The sequence below is a fragment of the Festucalex cinctus genome, chromosome 9, assembly GCF_051991245.1.
Source record: "Festucalex cinctus isolate MCC-2025b chromosome 9, RoL_Fcin_1.0, whole genome shotgun sequence".
NCBI classification, from domain to species: domain Eukaryota; kingdom Metazoa; phylum Chordata; class Actinopteri; order Syngnathiformes; family Syngnathidae; genus Festucalex; species Festucalex cinctus.
The window spans coordinates 6,617,214-6,644,278 of NC_135419.1; the positions used below are offsets into that span (position 1 = coordinate 6,617,214).

The 27,065-nt window shown below is 39.7% G+C and overlaps 2 protein-coding genes across 9 annotated transcripts; both read right to left on the reverse strand.

Annotated features, from left to right (window-relative positions):
* Positions 1-125: 125 nt before the first annotated feature.
* kdm2ab (lysine (K)-specific demethylase 2Ab) lies at positions 126-11,829 on the reverse strand. Its single transcript, XM_077532533.1, has 23 exons — positions 11,202-11,829; positions 10,755-10,795; positions 9,521-9,659; positions 8,614-8,692; positions 8,480-8,526; positions 8,168-8,346; positions 7,954-8,060; positions 7,745-7,838; positions 6,264-6,417; positions 6,077-6,192; positions 5,814-5,940; positions 5,453-5,727; positions 5,259-5,336; positions 4,839-5,099; positions 4,590-4,718; positions 4,402-4,488; positions 4,084-4,320; positions 3,938-3,967; positions 2,895-3,859; positions 2,608-2,771; positions 2,032-2,178; positions 1,360-1,575; positions 126-1,278 (listed from the first exon to the last, which is right to left on the reverse strand). The coding sequence occupies exons 2-23, from the start codon at positions 10,788-10,790 to the stop codon at positions 1,097-1,099; spliced, it is 3,849 nt and encodes a 1,282-aa protein (XP_077388659.1). The 5' UTR covers positions 10,791-10,795; positions 11,202-11,829; the 3' UTR covers positions 126-1,096.
* Positions 11,830-12,162: 333 nt separating this feature from the next.
* Positions 12,163-26,772, reverse strand: stx3b (syntaxin 3b). Of its 8 annotated transcripts, none has more exons than XM_077532546.1 (11): positions 26,359-26,772; positions 21,056-21,130; positions 20,872-20,971; positions 19,969-20,043; positions 19,709-19,779; positions 19,514-19,622; positions 19,340-19,413; positions 18,054-18,188; positions 16,581-16,691; positions 16,262-16,372; positions 12,163-12,846 (listed from the first exon to the last, which is right to left on the reverse strand). In XM_077532546.1, the coding sequence occupies exons 1-11, from the start codon at positions 26,386-26,388 to the stop codon at positions 12,769-12,771; spliced, it is 969 nt and encodes a 322-aa protein (XP_077388672.1). In that variant the 5' UTR covers positions 26,389-26,772; the 3' UTR covers positions 12,163-12,768. The 8 variants fall into 8 exon arrangements, 7 of the variants coding, with proteins under 7 accessions (XP_077388672.1, XP_077388671.1, XP_077388670.1 ...); XM_077532545.1 differs by lacking the exon at positions 16,581-16,691 and having other exon boundaries at positions 12,163-12,680; positions 12,766-12,846; positions 26,359-26,771; XM_077532541.1 differs by lacking the exons at positions 12,163-12,846; positions 16,262-16,372 and adding exons at positions 13,446-14,246; positions 14,497-14,616 and having other exon boundaries at positions 26,359-26,768.
* Between the last annotated feature and the right edge of the window lie 293 nt (positions 26,773-27,065).

A 27,065-nucleotide genomic window follows, 5' to 3' on the forward strand; every position in this document is an offset into this window, starting at 1 on the left:
GAAAATGACTAGCTGCACTGTATTATCGTTCCAATGTGGAGTAATTGCGACATGAGGGTTAACTACTTTTGGTTGATACATTTATTTACTAGATTAATGTATAGGCGAAAAACACCAGTACCCAATGAGATTGTTTTTTTTTTTATTATTGTTTTTTGAAAAATACATAAAACAAAGTAAAAAAAAAAAGAAAAAATCTGATAATAATGCTCCAAGAATCCCCATTTTTGAACACCGAAAAGAGGAAAAAAAACATTTACACAAAAGTATATATATTGTATATTCATTATAGACATGAGGCCACTGAGCAGTCACTGCCAGGAGTTTCATATCAGGGAAAAGTTGTACTAATTGGGTGCAAAGAAACCGACAATCCTATCCCACTTTTTGCCACCCCCCCTCCAAATAAACAAATTATACATCTCTACAATGAACTGTGTCATGTTCTGTAAAAAAAATGTAATCCCAGAAAAATATATCAGAGGTGTGGAGGAAGGGTATACCTATATTTCTTTGAACAGTCTCTGTACAAAAACAAATAAGTTTGGAAATAATAGCACCTGATGTCTAATGGTGGTATAAAATGCACCATTGATGTGACACCTGCTCCGTGGCTTGGCATTGAACACTTAAGGAACACTGCCCCCTTCCACCTCAATGGGGTAGGATCTAGTTGCCATGTCGATTACTCGTTATGTTCATGCATACTTGCCAGTTAAACAAATTTACAACTTAGAGATTCTATTTCAGAATTTGACTTTAGTTTAAAAGAGTATCAACTCAAAGGTGCTGTGCATGAAGAAGAAGAAAAAAAAAGGAGTCACCAAAATGGAAGCAAAAAGTCGCAGATTCAACTTGAAGGGGCTGAATTTCAATGGGAAATGTAGTCTACAACAGCTAAATAATGACCGACTTTCTCCCCGCCCCTCAAAAGTAAGACAAAAACAAAAATAAGGACTCCTGAGTCTCTTGTAAGGTAAATTGTCCCTTTCACCAACAGCAGATGAGTGAGCACTCTTGGTAAGGTCCTCACCACTGTGTCGCTGTGTTACCGGTGTACATGAGTGTCCTCGCTTTGCCACTTAACAATCCAGCTTTAGGATATCCTCTGGATCAGTTTTTCATCTGACAGGCAGTAGAGCGTGTTGACTGATAGCTCTGAGATAAAGGACTCGCACGCTTTGCGGGAGACACCTTTACAGCCTCGCAGGTCGAGTAGTGATATGCAGGAAAGGCGGCGGAGATACTTCAGACACGTGTCTGTGAGTTTACTGCTCCCTGAAACAGAAACAAGACACACAAGTCATCATTAGGACTGGTGAAATAAAACTAAGTAGCTGTGCTGTGTCCATCTCTCACCTCCCAAGTTGAGTTCTGTTAGTGTGTTCCGGGTGGACGAACCCACCGCAGTCAGCAGGTTAATGGAGTGGTCTGTGAGGCTGTTGCAGTGAGAAAGATCCAGCTTCGTCAAGTGGGGCATGTGGCGGATCACCAGGCGCAGGGTAGAGTCGCTGATGTCCAAGCCGGCAAGTCGCAAACACTGCACGGTCCTCAACTGACTCCGGTTGTCACAGCCTAGGACACCACCAGGAAGGAAATATGGCAATTTGAATGCTTCTGAGTTAAAAATGTCACGCAGATATAGCGAATGTAGTATCAGATCAACAAATGGAACAAGGAGTTCATTTATCTTATTGAGTGTTCTCAAGAGTTCTGACCCCAGCTCAGATGGGCAATTTACCGCATGATTAGTTCAGTGTTAGCATCTTTTCCATGCTCCTTGCAAGTGTTTTACTTTTTGTAGTTGTATGTTTGATTGAATCCTGCTCAAACAGCTTAAAGTTTATCAGCGATCAACTTTCACGCTCCTTTTTGTTTTGACATTGCTCAAACAGCAGCATATCTGAAGCTTGCTCCAATTCCAAGTTTTCATCACAAAGCAATTAAAAAAGAAAAATACCTAGTGGTGGCTCATAACTCAAAAACACGCAAGTTGGGCCTCTCGGAAGTCAAGGTAAGCGAAAAAGGCACCTGGAGGAGTAACCAAGTCCCTGATTTGAGCATCTTTGACCCCGTCTGCATACCGCACATCCAGAGTGCGGAGGAGAGGGCAAGCAGATGAGCAAAGCGCTGAAATGGACATCCAGGAACAACCTGCCAACATCAGATCCTTCAGACCTGAAAAACAAGAGTGGATGATTTTTTTTTTTTTTTTTTATGTAATGACAACACACAAATATAGCTATGTGACAATAAATAAAAACAACCTCATTCTAACACTTCACCCATTAAGGCCAGGAGCATGTGATCGCCATGGGTCTGTGCCCGCTCACCAATAAGACTGTGCCCCCCCTCCCAATTTGATGCATGGATCTCTAAAAATAAACTTGTTTTTTTATAATATTTTTCATAGTAGCTAATTTTGTGTTTTGAAATACTGATATAGGTATATAGGTCACAGCAACAGATTGTGGGATGCCATGTTGCTGATATGTGAGCCTGTCCCTGTTCAATAGGTTTTATATATATATATATATATATATATATATATATATATATATATATATATATATATATATTAAAAAAAAAAAAAAAAAAAAGGTTTACCTGGAAGGCGACCAACAAGCCAGCTGAGTTGTTTTTTGGAGATGTTGGTCCAGGAAAGATCAAGCGAAGCAGGTTGTCTCTTTATGATGCCCGTTAGCGCTTGAGGCGTGATGGTGCGTTTGACGCTCAGGTCGATCTGCGCCCAAAGTCGCTTGTCGAGGCACCTGCACATTAGCAAACACAAACAGATTATGAGCAAAAAGCTTAACTCCTTTCGTATACCAACACAGTCGGCAGAGGGTGAATATTATTCTTACATACAGTGAAATAAAATGTCAAACACTTACCATTTGTACCAGTTCTTGCAGACTGCCATACACACACAGAGATCTGCTCGACTTAAGTAGCGGAAGACAGACACCCACACTTCCCTCTCACAGTACGGCCCACTCCCACTGCCCTCCCTGTCAGCTTCACTGCCTCCCTCTTGCAGGGCCGACAAAGGGGTGCGATGGTGTGGAAGCTCCGAGGAACAAGACGAGGAGGCGCCGTTGCTCATCTTTTTTTGCTTGGCACGGTCGTGCCCCTCTGTGTGGTGGGATGTGCGTGCGTGTCCACTGTTGGTGATTGCTGGCACATGACTGTTGGAATGTTTATTTGGGTTTCTGATAGGTGGCCTAATGAGGGTTTTGTTATGGTTGTGTTTTGCCGAAGCAGCCAATTGAGGGGTGATTGCCTCTAGTTTGGGGACAATTGCTGAAGCCTCTTGCTTGTCATTGGTTGGCCTTTGGAGTGTCACTTTAACAAATGAGCCATCAGTGTCCCGCTCCGTCTCATCGCCATCATCCTCTGCACCATTTTGGTTGGCATCTCGCCGCTCTTCCTCTTCTCGGTCTTTGGCTGCTCGTCCTCCTCGCTGCGACTGTGGCTGGTTCTCTTTATTGCCTGCCCGCCTGCCATTTTGCACCCTCGCCTCTTCGTCGTCATCAGTGCTGCTGCTGTTAGTGCTGCTGCTGCTACTGTCTTCACTCTCGACGTCTAACCCCTGATGGTACCGACCACCTGTCATTCCTCGACCTGCTCCTCCTCCACGCAACCTCACCCCTCTCCCCCGCCCTCTGCGGGGCTCTCCCTTGGGTTCAAAGGTCAGACCAGAAGAAGACTGTCGCTGGAGGGATCCAGTCACTCTGGAAGAGCTGTTGTGTGAGGAGCCACTGGGCCAAGAGGTGCCCCGACCTCTTCCCTGAGATAGTGTGCTCACTGGGGAGCGCATGCGGGACTGTAACTTGGCACGCTCCATTGCTTGTCTTTGCTACAAACGAAGAGAAATATTATTCAGCACACAAGGATTTACATACAGATTTCTTGCAGAAGTATGTGTTGAACTTACTGCAAGAATTTTGCTGCGCTCTAGTTTTATCTGCAATAAAAATACCAATAAGATTGGCTTATTCTCACAATACATTCCTGCCATGTTACAAGAATCAATCATGGATTCTAAACACAGCATCTTTTTAAGGTCTGCTGATTGTTCACCCTTTTCTTTAGTCGAAGCTCCAGTAGACTTGCTCTTTTGCGGTTCTGTCGATGCTGCAGTAGCAACTTCTGAGAGGGCGGCGGGGCTGTGGGTCGAGCTGTAGGCCGTAATGTGGGTCTGCCACGTCGGCCCCGCCTCACCTTTTCACCCACGCCGATACCTTCCCGATAGGCAAGTTTGGACGGAGGCAAGGATGTTGAGCCCTCTGACGCTTCACTTTCCCCCTCACTGGAAGACTGTTGTGTCAGGAAGAGATGGATCACGTTATTGTAAAGACAATATGGGGTGGGGGTTATTGGTTAGAAAGAAAAACATACCTCGGACGCTGAGCCTTTACTGTTATAACACCTAGGACATTCCCAACAACTCGGCAAATCTGTATTAATTTTCCCCTCGCCAGGATCCTGAGAAAAAGCCATTGATAGATGCAAGTAGCCAACGGGAAAAAAAAATAAATAAAAAAATCAAACATTACTATATGATTTATTTCATTTAAAGCATTTACCTTAATGCAACGCCGATGGGTGATCCGTGAACAAACAGAGCACTCCATGAGTGCGTGAGTGCTTGGGTGAGATTCTTCTTCTTCCCCTTCTTCACAGATGGCACATCGGGCTGTATTTGGCAAAGCAGGCTAAAGAGACAAGAAATGTGCAGTTTAAGCTCATGTACACTTTGACAAAAAAAATAAAAAACAAAAACTAACATATTATTGTATATTCATTTCAATTAAAAAAAAAAAAAAAAAACTCACCATGAGACACTGTCTCATGATGCAGCCCTTCTTCATTCTTCCAGGCCCGCCAAACTTCCTCATGTCAAGACAGAACTGGCAGTCGCCGCACTCTTTCCTGCAGCAGCCAGCACAAATCTTACACCGCACTCGCCGGCGCCTCAAAGCAGACATGCGCGATCGTTTGTGGGATGTCTGGCCCAAAGGTTTGTGGAGGGGAGGGGCCAAGCGGGGCCGGTAAATTGGCGCTGGTGGAGGGGATGGTGGTCGGTACCATGATGGCTATATAAAAGAAAGAAAAAAAAACCATTGCATTGATTGAGGTCAGTACAATTTTGATTTCAGGCACATTATTGCATTATAGTCCAAGGTGCATCATATTACCGGAATGGAATTTTGAAATTATTTTGTATAACTTTGTAATTAAAACATTCTACTTACTCTTTTGGGCCACTTGACAATGGGTTCTCCAGTGTAGGACAGCTTAGGGATATCTGTAGCATGCTCTTTCAGAACAGCCTACACATGAACAAGGTTAGAGGAAACAATAAATCTGATGTGGCTTAACACAAACCTATTGAGACTCTTCTACAGTTTTGGATGTCATTATCAGGTGACCTTAGCTAATTACCCACCCTCATGTCTTCTAATAAGGCTGTGGCATTCTCGATCCCAGAAGGGACGCACTTTTTGCTCTCAGGCAATTCCTCAAGCTTCCCCACAAGGTTCCACAGTCCCTCAAGCTCAAAGGGAGTCAATATATGCCGAGGCCTGATAACTTGATTGTTTTCTTCTATTTGGACTTCTTCATCTTCAGATTCCTTCGGCTTTATTTCAACATCACTGTCAACGCCATTGGAGGTACCGTTGCCCGTGCTGTTGTCAATCCCAAGGTCTGCTCGAGTCAGGCCTGCAAGAGACAGTTCTTCCTGTAAATATTGAACACTAGTGGAGTAGCAATGTTCATATTTCAAAGCTTGTGTTAAGAGTCCTAACCTATGCCAAGGGAGTATTTTTGGAACTCAGGGGTGAGGTGGGAGATGTTTGTCAGGCAGTAGAGGTATCTCTCCAGGACATACCAACACATCTCATAGTAAAATGGATAGCGAAACTTGGCTGGGACCTAAAAGCAACAGAACAAACCAAATAAGAAAAAATATCTACTTTCAAGCAAGCAAATGGAAACTCCAACTTGGATTTTCTAAAGAGTGACAATGTGTTGCAAAAATGATCTAAGAGTTTTAGGTCATGCTGCTCACCCGAGTGCGATCTTCAATGCTGTAAATATTGAGCTGCATGGGAATATTAAAGCTGTGAAGGAAATTCCCCCCAAACACCAGGGTGTCTTCAGGTGTGTACACAGCATGGATCCAACCTGCAATGACACAAACGAGATATGTGTCTCTGCACTGCATTACCAAGTCAGTGTATTTATTGGTGACAGACCTGAGGGAATCATGAAGGTATTGCCCTGCTTCAGCTCTATCCTCTGGCAGTCATGACACTTGTCACCCAAAAAGATATCTCCCTGCTTTCCCGATAGAACCCAGTTCTCATACATCTCCAGATTTTGCGGGGAGGGTGGAATCAACCAGAACACCTACAGCAGACATTGGTGACAGGGTATCATAACAGGTATGGATCATTGGTGAGGCAAAAAGGCATGCACTAACAGCAGATGTTCATTGTTTTTATAATCAAGTATTGTACTTTTGTCTCGAAAATTGGACAAAAAGTGATCCTGCATAATTAACAATACCAACACAAAATGCGCAATTGAGGTGAGGGTATTAATTTCATCCACTTATGTGTGGCCGTTAAAAGAGTGTAGTTGGTTGTGAGCTCAGGTCAGCATGCTAAGTGCCTGTGTCAGTTGTGGCCATAGAGCATCTTGTGTATAAATGTGAAGTATTTCTTTCTCATTACTGTTTATTCAATATAATCATTGAAAGCACATTGGCAGCTGCGCCTCTATGGCCACTTGCGAAGCATTTCAACACTTTCTAACTAGCTAACAGGCAATAACAACAATGCATTTGCCTCGTGTTGCCAAACTTTGACATGCTGTTGCAGTGGTTTGCAGAAGAAACATTACTTTATCTTCACCCTTTTTGAATAGGAAATGATTGCCAAACTTTGGACAGTCGCTGTCTTTCGCAGACTCTTTCCTCCTGTCTTGCGTTTTTTGCGCCAGGAAACAGGCAGCATTTTTCACAGCCCCTTTTTGCTCGGCGGAGAGATCGGCGCTGCTGGACAGTCTACGCTGGTGAGCTAAAATGGATGGCGGTGGAGCCAAGTACGTGAACATCGCCGCTAAGAGTGGTAGCGTGCGCAGCGTGTGGACTAGATGGAGGTTCGGCGCTTGGGGAGAGGCAGTTTGGATGGGACTGGAAAATTGGACCATTCTTTTTGTGTGTATGGTGCTCATCATGAACGCAGCAGCTGCTTGTTTATGAGCTAGCTTATAAGCAAACTTAGCTTGTGCAAACTTGTGTGACGTCATGTTGAGATCATGTCTCTGATCAACTGCTGAAAGGAGACCGATTCTGTCCTCTTTCAGATTCTGTCCTCTTTCATCTAGAACTGCTTCAAACATCATAACGTATGTAAGAATGGAAGAATGTTGATTTGCTGTGATTGTATTGTATTGGTGTTAATGTTTTATGCTATATGTTTGTTTTTTGTGTTTCTGCAAAGCGCTTTGTGAGAGCTCAGGCTGTTTGAAAGCGCTATATGAATAAACTTGAGTTGAGTTGAGCTGTCTAGTCACCATAACGACAACTTATTTTTACACATTGTGTAGCACACATCAGCAACAGTGTGGAAAATTATCCCTGTGAATCTTCGAGGCATAGATTTTTTTTTTTTTTTTTATATCTTTTTGTAATATTGTCATTTGATTAATCGCTTCATCCCTACGAACTAACCTTTCCTCCTCGGAGTATGTGGTACCAGACCGAAGTGCCTCCAAAGTCAATATGGAAATCTGTGAAGCATCCCTGCACACTCATTAGACAGTACCTATGACAAATGAGACAGTGGTAATAAAATAAATACTTAAATCTAAATTGCAAATGTTGTTGGACTAGATCCAAGCTACTGTTTTTTTTCTTCTTGATGTTTTGGATCAACTTACTTCTGTACTTTGGGATAGTGCATGTCAATGATGGCGTTGGTAGAGTCCCTCTGCCTCTCCTTCAGATGGCGGGGCCACATGTTGTCCACCCAGTCAATCAGGTCCACCTGAAATAAGCATTTCCAAATAATATCAATATGTAATACTTTCTCCGCAAGCGTGCGTCCTCTATGCATTGTAAAACTATTCGGCAGAAGAGTCAGCGTGTTCTTACTGAAGCCGGACGTTGGACCAGATTCTCCAATTTAGTGTGGCTAAACTCCAGGCTGATAACATTGTAAAGTTTCTCTCTTTCAGATGGCGGCGTTTCATAGTAGCGCCGCCACTGTGCCATTGACATCTCAATTCCCTTCTGGGTGTTCACATCCATCACATCAACAATGCGTCTGCTGCCTATAAGGAGGGGGGGAAAAAAATCATGAGTTCATTTAGTAAGGAGACAAGTTAGATCAGGTATACCGGTATGTTTGATGAGTTTAATATTCAGTGGAATGTGTTTCGTGATGGAGAATGGACAGAAGCTTACCTACAAACACCTTCACATCACTCACGCTGAAATCAGAGTCTGGCATTCTGCAAGAGTAATGTAAATGAAGCCGTTTTTAATCCACTTGTAAATGATTAACATCTGCTTAAATGTGACGTAATGAGGAAACTAACTGTATTCCAAGGCCTTCATCTTTCTCAAAGATGATGGGATCCCTCAGACCTTCTCTTTGGATGTATTCAAATGTGAAATCTTTACAAAAATATAAACAAAAACAGAATAAATTAGTCTTAATCACCTTTGAACAGGATAGAAAGTGTACTTGAAGAGTCTTGTCTTGCAAACTTGATTAAGGTGCTCGCAAACTCAATGTGTGCCTTGGTGCCATCTGTTGTGGAGCATTTTTGTGTGGCTGCTCTTTATGAGCGCTTGCCTGTTTGTTTGGAAGATTTAATGGCTAAGAGTCTGCTGGAATGTCAACTGTGATCAGTTCTTTCTATGGTCCTCCGGCTAAAAATAATAAGTTAAGTATAGAAAAATCACAAATTTTATTCCGATAGTTCCCGTGTGGCATGAAAATGACACTTTCCTTCATAACAGTTTTAAATATTCATTTCTTCACCACAATTCAAAACTTACTGAAGTTGTACAACTTGAAATGAAATTTAGAATCCAACTTCAGCATGTTTGTCTAAACTTGTTAATACTGTTAGTTTGGGATTTTTTTTAAACAGTGTTTCACATTTAGAATACAGTACTGTATTTGTTTTACACAACACAAAAGAAGTGCAAGCGATGCAATAAGAATAAATATTTGTTGAGTAAAGTTAAAACATTGACTTTACAGGTTTTAGGACAGTTTGACTGCAGAAGTAATTATTTCCTTTGGGAAGGGGTTGAACTGAAATACAAACAACTCAGGTTGACCAGCGTTTCTTAGCGGAATCTTGCTTAAACTGTACATTTGTGCAATATGATATAAAGTACAGAACACAAATGCAAATAATCTTTTCTACTCCAACTTCACAGTATTACTGTAAACTTCAACAATTAGTATAAATGTAAACATTGGGAGCCCACCTTTCCCCTGCATGTGTTTGATCAAGTCAGAGGTAAACCTGCTGCACTGCAACTTTTCATCCAGGTCGAACATACGTCTTCCTTCGATTTCATCATCAGAGATTCCATCATCCTGGTATCGCCGACGTGTACCAGTACGCTGGTGACAAAGAAGAAATTTCTTAGCATTTTAATTGTATTAACTATTAAAAAACCCTAATCATGATAGGCATTATTATAGCGAATTAAAATTAATGAATAATGAAGACTAAGACTGACCGTCTGACCGTTTTCCCAAAGAGACCACTTTGCCAAAGAAACATGAGTGCACCTGCACTGATACATACGTCTAAAATTGTAGCGCTACAATGTTATAAAACAATTAGTTAACCACACAGTGCCAGAATCAGAAAGATAGACTGAATTAGAATGAGGGTCACGCCTCCAAACAATACAGCACGACAATAGAGCAGGGATTACTCTGCCACCATACATTGCCCCTCCTTGAATTCCCCCCCTCCTCCTCCTCCTTCTTTTCTGCCATTCAACACATTTACTGTTTGGCTAGACAGATGGATCAGGCTCTAAATATGCTATCAAGACATCCCCACCCCCACTCCTTTCTTTATGGAAACTGTACTATTAATTTAAATCATAGGCTTCAGAAGGTGTACACAAATAAAAATGTGTTATTGTTTCTAAACGGCACAATAAAATTTTATTTACATTTTTTGTAGTATTAGGTGAGATTATATTCTCGAATATTAAATATAGTGGAAATAAAGTGGTAACAATGGAGAACGTTATCATCAAAAAGCTGTAGCGGTTCAATAAAAGCAGCTTTTACTTTAATATATATTTAAAAACAAAACAAAAACAAAAAAAAAATTAAAAAAAAATCTTCAAAATTGGTTCCATACACCCAAATGATAATTCAGTATAATATCAATAAGTTCAGTGCAAAAATCAGAAAATAAGATTCAAGTGGGTGTGAAGCAGCTCATAACACTGCCAGGTCAAGACAATGAACTTGACCCCCTCTTGAACCTAGTGTCGTTTAGACACGTTCACTCCTCCCGTTTTACGACCCAAACCAAAACAAACAAGACCACAGCCGCAGCATCAGGTGCCCAACCCATGAAACGAATTCTATGAATCCCATAACGCGAACCCAAACTTGTTAATGTCCATCACGAATCGCAATCAGCTGCTTTTGGTTACGCGAAACGAGACAGTCGGGAATCAGTTTACTTACCAGGCGTTTGCTGTATCGCGTATGAGGATCCTCCATAGTCTCTAAACGACAGGCAAAGTCTCATGAGAAGCGTAAAAGTAAAAAATCCTGTATACTCCAATGTTTTTGCTCCGTTTTGACAGTTAAGTTCTTCTCGGTGGCGAAGCTAGCTACACAAAACAGCCAGCGTTAGCCAACAGTGTTGATTCAGCCAGGAAGCTAAAGCTAGCATCTCGTCATAATGTATTAAAAATACAATGTAGTCGCGTCTGTAAATATCGGCGAGTGTCGACAAAAAGGCGGTTATTTTTAAAAAGTGATATTCCGAATGAGCGATAGTGTCTAGGTGGTCGTTAATTAAATTACACAGCGCTGTGGGCTAGCCGAGTTCCAATGTCTTTGATAACTGGTCGCCAGCTACCTAGCCGATGTTAGCATCGGCAGTTGTAAGCTTTCCAAAGCATTTACCTCTACGTTCAGACGCAGTTCAGTCGCAGCAGCCCGTATGACGTTTCACAAGATGTGCGTAGGAAGCTACTCGGATAAGTTTGTCTCCATGTTACGACGATGAAGCTGTGGTGTATCGTTGTGTTTATTATTATGCCATAAAGTTAGACGGATTCGACGCTCCAAGCCGCCATTTTCAGCTGGTCAAACAACACACATACACACGAACCAAGGAAGGGGAGAGAGAGAAAAAAAAAAAACCCAAAACAGATTTACCACACCCCCTACTGACAACTGTGTTCGGATGTATTTGCATAGAAGCCCTCCCATTGGACACAGCTTGTGCTACTTAAACAAGATTAGAATACGCTAAACTACAGAAGCGTTTGATTTGCACTTCGACTTGTACCGTTGATTACGCTCCGCCATTCAGTTCACATGTCGATGACACTTCAAACTCCCCAAAGGTTGTTTTGGGACCAAAAGCAAATTAAGTAAGATTCAATTGTTAATAAATTTGTAAATTTTAAACACATACTTAAAGGCATTATTTATTAAAATTATTTATGAGTCACCCGCTACTATTTGTCAGCATCAAATGCATAAAGACACACTCAACAAAGCAAATAAAGAGCAACATAATAATAATAATAATAATAACAAAAATATATATTTTAAAGTAGCTATAATGGAACTAGGGAAACGAGACCTGAGCGGCACACCGCCTTAAAAGTTGGGTCCACATAGACTTAAATCGAGCACACCATTCTCTAACCCCGCCCCTCTATGATGACGACCGGGTTTGTTCTTGCATGTCGGAAAATGAGGGATTAAAACGAAGACAGATACAGTATTTATCAAACGCTTGAATGACATCGATTTGGATCCGGAAAAACAAGCCAATATTGTTTATAAATTGTTTTGCAGTATAAATAGTGTCCAGTGATAACGTGTTAGCCGAAGAAACGACACGTACACCAGCTGGTAGAACGCACAGCTATCGTTTATTACGTAACATGCTTTTCTGGGTTGACAGGCAGCCAGGGAGTGTGTGACAACGCAAAACGAAAAAACAATTACAAGCATTTTTGAGAGCACGCACGCACAGCACAATCACACACAAATCACGAGATTTGTGACATCAAACAAGTCGTAAAGTAATACTTAGACCAGAGTAGTCATTTGAACGCTTGTAATCTCTGTTTTTTAAATCCGACAAAGGGCCAAACCTAATCTCCAATACAATTTTGGAACGCTTGGAAAATATTGCATACGATTTCACACTTTTAAAATCCCCACTAGGGGGTAGGGTGGTGTAACGTGCCAGAACACGATATGGCAAAATCATACCACTGTATTATGATTCATACGGAAATTAAACAATTACAAATTCAATCAAACAATATATCAAGGTTGAAGGATAGAAACCGACAGGGGCACATTAATTACATTCACTCAATTCAACCAGGGTGAGTAAAATGTTTTACTTTATGAAATCCTCTGAAGCAAACACAAAAAAAACAAAAACATTTTATATTTAGTCTGACTTTTTTCTCTTTAACCATATAATGTTAATGAATGATACCTTTTATGAGAAGAAGCTGTAGAGATAGGAGAACACCACGATTCCAATGATGGCACAGCACAAAGTTATCATCATCTTTTTCTGTTAATACGGGACATAAAGCAATTATTTAGGTGTTAACTCAAAATGCATGGGGCACACTGAGTGGAGATAAGGAAAACCATGGGAAAGAGTATGTAAGTGTTTGTGTCTGTGTGTATATGCAGGCCCGGATTAAGGTGGGTCTATACAGTATATGAAACAGAATTACCCAAGTAAGGGGGGGAAACAATTTACCTATTCATTGACATTTCCATAACAATTTGCCACAAATGAACCGGATGGCACCGGATTACAAGGAAGCACCAACCCAAGCAGATATACACACAAAACAACTTTAATTTGTATTAAAATAATGGACTTGTGAACTCAAAATGTTGTACAATTATTTTTGTTCCCTTGTTACAGGTGACGGAAAGGTGTAAATAAAGGCACCATTCAGGTTATAGTCCACATACAAATTATATCTGTATTTCAATGGAAGTGGTCAAAAGTCAAACAGCATTTCTGCCAATATGTAGTGACCTTTGTGTTAGGTATGATGGTGGAAATATTTCATGTGGGATTTTATTTATTTTGCAATTACTTGCTTAGGTAATTTGTATAAAATAACACTTTGGGAAAATAATTACAGCTTTGAATGGTGTCCATTGTGTTGGTGCAACTTTATTAGCAACACATCCATCAACAAGTATAAATTCACAAACATGTTGGGCACCCCCTTGACATTAAAATCTTTCATTAAAAACATGTTTTTAATGTAACGCTTGTTTGTTCACCACCTACAATGAATAATGAGGACTTCATATGTGCACTTTTCAGTTAAACAGGCATATTTAGGGCTCAAGGCTGGCAACAAACAAAGCACTAACGTGACTATTTATAATAATGTCTTATTTACAACTGAGCTCAATTATAGCAACAACGTGAAAGTGCCAAAACTCCCAATAACCTTACAATTCCTAGTACATTGTGAAATGTGTCAAAGGCTCATCATAGAAGGCAAGTCGGTAAAATAAGGAGGGAGATGATGTGCTTCTTTCTAAGTCATTTTCCACCACTTGAATGACGAAATGGGGGTAGGGGGGTTAATGGAGTAGCGCTGCATTGTGGCCCATCATCAGTGTTCCTGCCTCATGTCAGGTTCAGTCTTGCTTCTTCATTTGAGGCAGAACAAACTGTTTTTAGCTTCAGAGAATTAAGCTCATAATCATGCTGTACCACAAGCCTCCTTGATCTTCCTCCAGATGTTCCACCAGATAATGAATGCAAAGTAAACGAGGTATGACACACTAAAAGTCTCTTCTTTGGTTTGCAAGTGGGTGATGGATGGAGTGGAGATGATCATGATGCATGAGCTCCTGCTATAGAGTCTGTGAGAGGATGATGGCGACAACGATGACAACAATCACCGCACAGATGACACCGATAATGATCATCTTCTACAAAGAGGGAGAACAACAATTAGCGCAAGGTCAAAGTCTCCATTTGTCCAGGAGGCACCGCTTTGTTTGTTTGCTCGGCTAAGTAAGAGAAAACACCCATCCGCCCACAACCGTCACACCACAAACACATACAGTACATCTACACACAAAGCATTAGTTGGAGAGCAAACGCATGCAAAGCCTTTTCAAAAGTAATGCTGAACACCTCCACCCTTTGTGAGAGGTTATTTACTCCTGAGTTACTCACCCTTAGCAATCGTCTTACTCAAACATGCAGTCAGCTGCGCGTCAGGCCCACTGACAACCCGATTATGAGAGCTAGCACGGCTAGCAAGACCAGAACAATCAGCACTACATGCACCACTCTCTGTTGGGAAGTACAGATGGGACCCTTCAAGACAACTTTCCACCATCCAGCATGTTCTTTGTGTACATCACTGTTTGTTTTTTGGCGACTGTACAGTCCAGTAGACAATGACATACAGTATTTCCTCAGATAGTGGCATTTATTCGAATATTTTATGGTGCTTTACAATATTATTCATATATGACACTTGGCGATATAACACTACTCAGTCGTACATTCTTTAGCCCCTGTGTAGAATGTCTAATATTAATGTTCCACCAATTAACTTAGAATGGGAGACGTCTCAATTAACAGTTTATTTATTTATGCATGCGCAACTGGCCAAGGTGGGCACACCAGATGGAGCTGCACAATGGCCGTTCAATTGATGAAGTGTGACAAAAAACAGTTGTCATTACTGTACGTTCTTCTAAAGCACAATGTTATGAAGTGCTGTTTTTATCTATTTATTTATTTGTTGGGTGGGAATCTGACTATCACAATTCAATTCCGATTTTTGGGTCTGCGATTTGATTCAGAATCGATTTTCGATTCAAAATGACAATGATTTCTGCTTCATTTTATAGATGAGCAAATAATTGTCATGATCTACTCCAGTCTGACTCTGATTCCAGTCTACCCATGCCTACTTGCGACAATCAAACATTTTACATCTTAATCTGTTTCAGTGTCTTGCATAGGTTACATTTCAATTAAAATCTTCAATGTTGTTTAACTTTTTGGTTGTCTCTATAATATTATTGTGAGTGTAGAGGTGTGAATATTGCTGCGACAATAATGTATCTACCTATGATATAAATGCATGATATTCTCCTGTAAACATAATAGCCATCTAATTCATAGCCTCATCACTTCTGCAGCAAATAGACACCCCTGGCAACAATTTGAGGAAATACGGTCTTAAATATTACACACATAACAATAGATGGAAGTGGGTCAGTTCCACAAGATGAACTTTAGGTTTGTTGCTCTACATTCTAAAACAACTACACTGTCCATATTAAAACTCACATCACAGCTTCTTACAAAGTCACATTTCACTTGTCAAAATGCAAGCAATCATTTTTCGGAACAATGCTGACTTACCTTGACAGTTCAATACAAACTCTTTAAACAGACAAGTTGACAAATCAAAGAGAGAATCGAAAGTATAGAACAGAGTATGTCCATGTGTGTGTGTTTATGTGATTTGGATGAGTGTGGTTTTGTTTTTCTGGGGTTGGGTGGTGGGATCACAGAGGAACAGGCAGGATCACAGTGAGGGTCCGGGGAAGGGTACTGATCTCCCAAAAGCATGCTTCAAGACGTAGTGACTACTAGTGGTTTGGTTCCCACATTGTTGCCCCCCCCCCCCCCCCCAATAAATAAATAAATAAATAAATAAATAAATAAATACAAATAATATTCTTTTTATGGGGGTACAATTGATTGTAATCCATTACCATGAATTAAAACAATGCAAATGAAATGTATTTTTATTCTTACGCCTTAACATGTGGCCGCTTTCATTTTCATTATTTTATAATCGTTATCAGCCGACAACAGAAAATCAGGTCTCACCGTGTCACTATTTGACATGACAAAATAAAATGATTTCTATGCTTTTGGGAAACAGAACCACTGATTTCCCACGGTGGAAACTCACACGTCGGGCCTCTTGCTGAAACTTTGCGGCTTTCTTAGTGTCTGCAACTGCTCGCTCCACGAAGCCCACCGATTGGTCCATGTTGCTCTCAATCCTGTCAATCATTCCCCCCTTTCGTGGTGCATAGTGCCCAGAGCAATTGTGAATTAATAAACACATAATATAAGGAGGGGGAATGTTGAGATGAATGGATTGTAACTGTTGAATGTGGCTAGGCCTGTGTGCGTGTGTAGAGCCTCAAAGAGAGGGAAGTCAGAATAAATAAGAAAGAAAAAAAACATGAGGTCAAACTGATAATCATTTGGCGTGATAACATTACCTTGCGTGCTTTGGTCTGGTACCTTAGAGCCTTTTTGGTCTGCTCTTTAGCAACCATGATGTGGTCCACTGACTTAGAAACATTCTGCTCTATGTTGTCTACTATGTCACCCTGGAAAAATACAAGTGAGTCACTTAGCTAAAGCTCAATTAACAAGCAAAAGAAATACAGTGATACCTTAAGATACGAGTTAAATTCATTTGGTGACCATGCTACTAAAAATATTCGTATATCAAAGCATCCTTCCCTATTGAAATGACAATCCATTTGAGCCCCCACAAAAACAACAAAAAAATATTTGTACTATGACTTTTAATTATAAAATAACAAGCCACGTTTTTGCTTCAATTCAATGGACACTGTGCTACTTTTGGCATCCGGACCTTTGCCACCTGTGGGCAGTACAATACAGATATATATGGCTGTATGAAATCTCCTTAGTAAACCATTGTAATATTAGTCAATCCCTGCAGAAGATAAATAATATAAGCCTGTGAATATTAACATTGCTATAACTATTGCAATGTGTCACTATTTATGTTAAAATATCTGTTGTTTGAAGGGTTATAACAACACAGTTGCTATTCATGAGCCCATGTATGCTGTTTAGCATTGTTTGTTAGCACTAAGCTAAGCTGTTTCAAAGCTATGTGCTTGTTTTCAATTTATAATTCTCAGTTTATGTTTAGCTTGACAGTAAACTTCAACTGGGAGTGGTGATCTCAAATCTTGGGATTTATTGCACTATGATACCTCAGGTATTACATTTTGTGCCACATCATTTCTAAATGACGGCTGGTATGGAGAGAAAATTTCTTGAAACCTACAGCACATTTTTTTAATAAGGAATCGTTAACCATCTCCCATTGAAGTGAGTTGCGTTTACTGCCACCATACAGTGCTCATAACCCAAATTTATGCTTGAAAATCAAAACAAAAAAATCCTCCAAACAATGGTTCATAAATCAAAAATCTCGCAAAGCCAAATCACTTCCACCACAAGGCACAACTATACTGTACTGAAGTCAGAGAGAAATAAGTTTGTAAAGAAACAGTACAATTAGAAACATATACAGTACACCAAGTGTCCCTTACCTCATTAGAGACTTCCCCTCAGAAAGCATGATGCAAGCAAATATAAGCAATTATACCACGTGTGTGTTATTTATATGCAAAAAAGGCTATTTATGAGAGCTACTATTATACTTTGTGTCTTACAAAATGCTTTCATGTTGACCCATAAATGACAAGTGATGATGAGATGGAAATGGTGCAAGATAGTAAAGGGAAAGTTGAAAATGTCATGGCGCTGGAAAAGACAGAAGGAAGACAGTCAGTCACCGACACAAGCGACGTGAAAAGCACAAACGAGCTGAATGCAGCGAGGATGCACACAAATCTGATGGAAATAAGTCAATGAATAGAAAGTCTGAAAAAAATGAAGAATGGCGTGATGGACAGGTGGATTGTCACCTGGTTCTCCACCAGCATGGCGATGTCTACGAACATGTCATGCAGCTCCTTGATGCTACTTTCCAGACGAACAATGTCTTTGTGCCGGGCTTCAATCTCACTCAAGGCTTGTTTGGAAATGCCAGAGTCCACAATCTGCAGTCGGTACAAAAATAATAAACACACAAGCCATCACAACACACCCCACCCCCCACAAAAACATACAAAAAATAAAGTAGTGTGATTATGACTTTCAAAATAAGTACAACAACCAGAAGTGCAGTGCATGCACAGGGAACATTCAGTGCTTTAAACAGCGCCTCTGGTGGTCAACAGGGACGAAATATAACTGCCGTGTCAAGTGTACCTAAGTGTGGTGCATTTGCCTATTGGTCCTTTTTTGCCCTTCTCTTTTAGAAAGCCACACCCATGTACCAATACAACTGTACAAACATATACACAAAGAGAGAATTGTATTAAAAAGCCACAGATTTGTCCAAATGCATTTATTTATTGTTATCCCTTTTCCGTCTCAGCCTCAAGTGGAGCTTGTAGTAGTGTTTTCGTCTGAGAACACATTTTTTATTCTTTCAACTGTTTTATTGTATTTACTAACTTTATTATTATCTTAAAACTGTCTTTGTTTTTATATATGTGTTTTTTTCACTTTGGTTGTTTTTAAAGTGCTCTATAAAGTTGAGACAACGAGAAAGAAGAATAACATTACTACAAGAGCATCGATCTATTTTACCAAATATGGAAGTCGGTAACTTCTCCATAACCCTTATTATCTAACAACAAAATTGTGGCTAGTGAAAATGCTGAGTGGCGAGTACTGTATCTCTCGGTAACCACTAGCAACAGTGTCTGGTAAGCAAAAAAGTTCAGGTCAAGGCCAGGATGTATCCTGTCGGACATTATTCTTGTCTGGTTTATGAATTTAATAAAAAAAACACCCGTCTGACAGCTCTTATATGAGATTAGTGTGCATAGGCGCACTGTTTCCAGTGCATAATTGCAGTTAAGCAGCCTTGTTTTGAGTAGAATGTCCAATTTACAAACGGAAATGCAATAAATAAATAAATAAATAAATAAAATAAATGTCTTCACATGTTGATATCAATATGTGCATCAGTGTATTCGTGACTTCCTCACTTCTGGCTGGATTCAAGGCTCACCAATGAGAAATGACTTTTGAGCTCACTGGACCACATCCCAAGCTAAACATTAACCAGTCGTGTTTTAATGAGGGGATGGACGTGTGTTAATGAGCAAAGCAAAGTGCAACATAACAGTAGCACGCTTACCCCGGCAGTAAACACGGCGGCGTTGCCGCTCTCCAACATCTCCTCAAGTTCCTCATCCGTTGTCGCCTTGCCAGCTGAAATAAACAGCAATTGAATTGTTTGTTAAGACAAAGTCAACCATACAACTGTCACACATCTGACTGGATTCTTTATCGACAGACAGGTGTCACTCACTGATCTCAAGTTGTCTCTGAATACGTCCTTTACTTCTCTCCCTGAAGTCCACCTGAGCTTCATTATACTTTGTCATGACCTCCACAAACTTCCTTGACAACACTGCATGCTGGGAAACAGGAACATAAAATGTTTGTGTGGGGGTGGTAAAAAAATAAATAAATTATAATCCAAAATATATTTTTTTTTTTAAACCTGTGATTTCCGTATCCGCATGTCAGCTGACACTCTCTCCTGCTCTTCTGACTCCAGATTCCTCTCAATGGCTGCAGAGAAATTCAGAGTTCTCAAACAAGTTGGACTTCAAAGCATTCAAATGTATTATCAATTAGTTAGTAGAACTATAAAATGAATTAAATCCAGTTCTGACTATATAAGAAGTACAAAACCTCAAACTGAGTCATCACTTTAATGCCATTGAATGTGTGTGAATGAATATTAAAGTCCAGGCTCACTCTTAAGTTTGTTTCTAGCGTTGTTTGCCATTTTCTTGATGTCATTGGTGATTGCTTCCAAGTCATCCTGGGTTTCTGGAAGGAACAGACATATTTCTCAGGTAAATATACATTTCATTCAAATGTCTTTACCTTTAAAACTCGCTTTTGTTATTGAATTGTTAAACTAATAAAGTATTTAATAATTTGTAGTGGAGTAGAACAACAGTCCATCACTGTATACTGTACTGGGCATATTTGTTTTATTTCATTAATGAGCTACGCATAACTACGCATATAAAAGAAACATTTCAAGGATGTTAATTTACAATCAAACTGTAGTATTTAATTTTTATAAAGTTGCTATATCAGATCTCAACTCTTACTATATAGTTGTGCCTAATAAAGACACTGAAGCTGCAACTAACGACTATTTTGATCATCAATTAATCAATTTTTTGAAAGATGTTTTAATTTTCATCCCTTCATTCAGAAACAGGACATTATTTCAAATTGGCAGTGCAGAAAATGCATAAATGTAAATTAAATATGATTCAGTTTTCCAAGGTAAAAGTGTATGTTTGCAAACTTCCCATTTTGAAAAAAGGCAAAAATAATTGGTTTGCCTTCGTGGAGGACTACAGAAAGCTGAGAATATTTACTGTTGAGAGGCTGAAATTCTGAAAGTTTTGACCATTTTAAGTTTAGCGTGGTCTCTAAATGATTAATCGATTAGCAAAAATGATTCTCAGAAATTTGATAATCTATTAGGTATATAATCACTGCACCTCTAAAAGAAACCGTTGAGTGAATTTGTTTATAGCGACAAGAACATCTGAAAAAAAAACATTTAACCTTGCACAAGTAGGAAAGACAGAAAAACAAATGGCATTAACATGAAATTTAGGTGTTGAGATATCTTACTTTGATCTGACGTGGGAGCAGACAGAATGATGGAGAAAAGCTTTTTGACCTCAGCGACATTCTCGTCAATTTTGTCGATGCTGTTCCTGATGTCTTCAATCTGAAACATGTAAGTCAAGCTAGCTGTTACGATAATGCCTGAAAGCGCTAACTTGCAGTAAAATTCACCCTTTCAAAAGCTCACCTGGGAGAAGAATTCATCCATAAAGGCTGCGTTGTCCATCGCAATCTCAACTTCATCGTCATCTTGATTGCATGTCTGAATCCACAAAAGCAGAACAAGTGTCAGCATTTAAAAGCCAAAGTAAGTGTGTGGCGATTACGTCACTAATAAAATTCCCCCAAATCTCTTCCCGTCGCCATAGACATAATACAGTATGAGACATTCATCAGACACTAACAGTGTTTGCTAATGTTAATCTTAATTTGATAGTTTCTGTGTAACACAGCCGTCACATCCTAAGATAATCTATTTTTGCACAGTTTAGCTGCCAAGTCAACAATAGCTTAGATTTACCTTGTACACAACACCTTTGGTGGACTAACCTGAGGATAGTATTTTCTAAATTGACAGCCATAATTTTTGGAAACAGGCAGCTCATACAAAAAAAAATAAAAAAATTCTTCGTTGTGAAATTTCACATTTGATGGGCGGCTCAGCATTTCAGAGACCAAGTATTTGAATAGAAGCAATTCAAAACTTCATTATACATTGACCGCCGGCATCCCAGAAGCAACATTGTATAAACCCATTTCTTCAGTTTAATTTGTCATGTGCATACATTCTGTAATGCATTTTTGTGGCACACGATTTTTCTTAAATACTTTCTAAAAGTTTCAATGCAGTCGTAGTTAGACACCTTACCTTTAGCGATAAGCAGAAAACAATCCACCCACTTAAGTAAAACACCCAGCGCTGTTCGAGACATCGTGTTGAGTAAACTAACCTGAGGCCAAAGTAGCTGCAAACAACTCCTATGTACACAAACAGGCCTGTAAATTACTTGAGAAAATGAGGAGGAAGTTGGAAAATGTATTTCCTACTACTGGGTGCTGAGGAACCATACCAGATGTTTTTAAACAATGAGGTGCAGTAATACAAATAACAGAACCTTACAGAAATGTATTTCCTGTTCACTACAATTATTTTATTTTAACAAAAAGTGCTATTGAAAATTAACTTAAACACAATAAGCAAAAAAAATCTTAAGAACTTTAATACCATAGAAGAAGAGCAGTGTCAGGTTCAGCCAACCTAGAACATTTAATAAATAACATATATAAGAACAAAGACAAGAGATTTATAATGTTTTGCTCACGAGGACCAAGGGCCAAGGCCCTACTTGTAAGTGTGACTGTGATCTTCAAATTTGAAGGAGTCGAGACACAAAGACATAAAAGGGACCATTTCAGATGAAAGGAGAAAAAGCGTTAGCTCAAGTCAGGGGGGTCAGTGTGTGAAGGCAACTGGGCGTGAGTTGCGGCCAATAGTAGCTCTTGAATGAATTTGCATTCTGTTGCCGCACAGGTGAATAGAGCGATTGAAAAGCATAAGTTACATTAGTGTCAAAAGTGGCCATATCGTGCCACCACATGTAGTACAAGATCTGCCTCACGCCAACGGAGGAGCCTCCAGAAATGTACTTCATCCAGGTGCAGTTGGCATCACATTTTAATGGCTAGTTAGACAATTAGGAGGGAGCCGTATAATTCACCTTTGCCTTGGAAAGCAGAGCCCTACAAATTCTTAAGGGGGCTCCGACCACAGGAGTGGCTCGATTTACAGCACCTTTCAAATCATGACTTTACTGAGGCGATATGGAAGGAGCTGCCTCCTCATTCGAAGCCTTGCAGCAGACACACCAGTGACAGTCTGACCCTGATCACACCAAACATTTTGCAAGCTTAAAAAAAAATAAAAAATAGTCACAAGGTCAGTAAACACAGATGGCACAGCAGGTTGAACACACAGCTGAGCTCTCTGCAACGTTGATGAATTGCACGGCCAAAGTGGTGGGGCTCAACCCATTTTAACAACCAGTCAACACTGCCATAGCATAGCATAAAGTGGACAAGAGTAAAATCTAAACTGCAGAGACAGTTGTTTCTTGACATCATTAGTTGCAGTCAGAAAATGATGTCAACGAGGTACAATCCTCTCATTTCTGCTGAGTCCATCCTCCCGCCTCACTCTTCTAACATATGTCACCTTCATGGGATTTCTGGTGGGAGGGGCTAACATTTAAAAAGAGGAGCGAGGAATGAGGATTTAGGAAGTTGCAAATAGAGAAATGAGGTGAGCCCGCACAAGGCTGAGCATATTTACTTCTGTATACACGTGCCATGTGATTTTGTTTTATGCACAAGGGTGTCATTTCACAAATGTGTTCCGTTAACATTAGAAGTAACGTTCGTTTTTGTAATGTCATCGAGTACATGAAAAGATGGAACAAAAAAAAATATGGACTATGACTTTTAAATAGCGCTGACCTGTCTCCTTTTACTTTCTGTGGTTGCTTTGTAAAATGAAGCCCATCCTTATCAGATGTAGGGATGTAACGATATCCAAACATCACAATACAATATTATCACGATATGAAGGTCACTTTATGATAATTATCACGATATTGTGGTAAGGTTGGCAATACAAAAAAGGTCATAATATTGTTTATAAAAAAATTACAAAATATAAAAAAATTATATAGAAATATAATATATATAAAAATATTGAGGCACTTACTTCAAGCACACATTGAGTTCCTACACATATTGACTCGGTTCACAAGCATATTACATCCCATCATCTGACCATTAGCGTGGATTTTTAAACATAGAAGGGCCAAAACATGCCTTGCGAAAATTAAACAGATGTGCTGCTTTTAATATTGTGACATGACGACGACGATATATTGTGGCAGTTTTAATATCGCAGTATCACAATATTCCCGTTATCGTTACATCCCTAATCAGATGTTTATATTTTTACACCTTTCACATGAACTCTAATTTGGATTTCAAAATTGCTGCTTTCGATATTTGACTTTGTACCCGCTGTGACAGCTGTGGAAACATTCCGGCGTAGTGATGTTTTTTTAATTTTCTTGATGCTTCAGCAAGTCATTCCCAGAATATGAAAAGCATAGGAGAACATTCTGAGGCATGAACAAGCCTGATAAGAGAAGTGGTAACTTCCTTCCACTACCATTCACTCAGCAAAATGAAGTCAGGAAGCAGATGACTTACAGTGCACAGCAAATGCAGGTCAGTGGTAGATAAGTACAACTGAGGAGAAGTCTTGCTCATGTAAGGACTCAATTTAGACAATTATTGATGCATAACTGCTTGAAAAAAAACAATTCCATCCATGCACCCATCAGTTTTCCATCAGTAGCCCATCCCTCTATTTTCTAAACTGTGTCTTTGTTACAGCCACAGGGAAATGTCAGGTGACTTCAATCTAACAACAGTCGTGCTACATTTGTGATTAATGACATTCAGCGTGAAAGGGATATCATAATGGAGATGTCACATCCCATGTCTGCTTTTGCTTAAAATAGTTCCCAAAAACTATAAGGACTAAACACATCATCAAAGCCAGTGAATCCAAAAAACAGTTCAACGGAGCATCGCTAAACCGATATCCGACCGCCCAGTTTGTGTGGTCACCTAGCAGCTTCAGGTCAGTAAACACAGATGCACCAACTGCTCCGCCGGCCAAAAGGACTAGGAAGCAGTGGACTTTGCTACCAGCACAGGCTGCCCAGGAGCATCTGCGCCATTGATGAAACTCCTGCACTTTGCTGTGCAGTCAAATATTCATTGTTTTACACCATACTGCACCATTACAATAATTCTTCATCATCACTGTCATCAGAATTTTTTATACGCACACACTGGTAGTGTACATTATGTATGCTGAGCTCAAAACTGCTTACTGCACTTTGCAAAAATGTCCCCCAATATATCTTTAAAATATCCTTTTTATTTGACCATTTATGACAGAAACATTTTTTTAATTAGTAGATTAACACCTTGGCTGTTCATAATGGAAACTCCTGCAAGCCTGTGGCCAATAGTCGTCAGACTGGATTCAGGTTCGAATTTCCCACCCTCTGCGGATGTGACGTCATGTATGACAGTTTCATTTTTCAGCTACAGGTGGCTGTAGCGATTTAAAATTCTATTTTCTGCGTTCAGTAACTTTAAGGGCTTAAACCGATGTTTGTTTTTTAAGCATCTAAAATGGTATTGTGTTTTAGGATCATGGTTGATCAAATACAATTTAAAACTATTAATATAGGCAATTATAGTGATGGTGTCCCTATCCTGTGTGAAGAATGAGTGACCAGTAGTGTTTTATGTCACGGTTATCACTTGAAACAGGTACATGGTTTTGACAATAAATGTTTTATTCACAAGTCGTGGAAAAGGGGCAAAACACAGAACAGGTAAATGTCAGGTGACTTCAGAAAGCAGATCACATGAGCGATATAGAGCTAGAAAGTAAACATATTAAGAAGGGAACATTGCCCTGGTAAAACAACCATAATCTAAGTTCAGAAGATGGAGAAAAAAAAAGAAAGAAAGAAAAAAAAAAAGAGCTGCAGTATGTAATTAGAATAGCTATATGTGCTCCAATAAATTCAAACCTATTATCTTCCGAGCATGCATCAGCTGCTATTTGTTCTTCATTTCCCTGAAAAACAGGCCAGCTGTCGGAGACACAGAAGCCCGGGGCGATACCACAGTTGAACTACTTCAAACACAACAAATATTTGGCCAGGACTTGGATGTAGCTATAGTAACACATCCCGATTTGGTACAGTAAAGATTCAATAAAAAGTGGCCTCACCCAGTGTTATATTGTCTTATATGATTCTTTCACTGATATAAGTAATGGGAATGTTTTTTTAAATGCTGTGATCCACATTCAAACAACATTTGCTGTGAAAGCACATTTTGTATTCTCTCTTAGCAGGTGTTCTATGGTATAAGTCTCTTCTTCCTGACTTAATAGTCACTACCAGGAAGGAACATTTCCGAACATATACTGTCTGTATGTGACCTCTTTAATTGATATTCACAGTCCAAATGTCTGTAATGTAAAGCATTAACTATGGAGGCCAACCAATTACACATTATACATATATTTCCTTTGATGACTCACTAATGGCATGAGGCAATCAGATATCATGAACACGGAAGATTAACGGTTACATACCATAAAGATCAGGTAACATACTAATTGATGAGAAGGAATATAATAAATAACCGTATTTCAATTATGTTGTTTTCTTAACACAATGACACTGTAGGTCATACATCAGTTGCTTTCCAGAAATAAATGTTACGTGAAAATTCGCTTTCCATCTTCAAATATTTAAACAACCCATGTACGATGATTTTTAGAACGTCGGTCGTAGGTTTATCAAAGTGAAGTAATAAAGGAGATACGTAAAAGAAAAACGTTGCATTCTCCGGACTCACCGCTCTCAGTTGCTCCAATCGGTCCTTCATATTTCAGTGTGATCAATAAACGCCTCGAATCCAAATAAATTGGCAGAAATGTTTGAAGAACCCTCGCCTCGGTCTCTTTGCACCTCAGCCAGCTGGCGAAGCTAGCTGTCCGACATGAACCCACCGCCAGTGGCCTTGAAGGCGAATTTAAACTCCTCAAAAGTCCTGTCAGGGTTGGAGCAAAGTACTTTTTTTCTGAAAACCGGTGTCCTCTCTTCGTATTTCCATACAATATGGCTGCTGAGTCCGAAGCCAGTGTTTTCTCAGTCTAAATCTCCTCGCTCGGGGGATTAAAACAACAGTTGTGTAGAGCCCTATAATCTGCCTCTCCGTTGGTAATCATTCTAAAACGCACTTTTCTGACTCGGGCATGCGCAAACAAATGCACTAGCACAAGGATGAAGCCACGCCCACAGGCACCTGCGCTGCCGGTGCATTCAGGTGTAATGAGACGAACCATAGTCTAACGTGGTCGCGTGACACCTTGCACCAATTCATTTATTTAAAAAAAAAAAAAGAAAAAAAAAAGATAAGGTTTAATTAATTTTCGAATACCGAGAGAATTAAATACTCATGTAGATTTTGGACCTGGCTCCAGATAAGAACTTGCTTAAAATTGTGACAATTAAATTTTTGGATCATGTTGACAAAATTACACTAAAAGACGTAGCCAGTAA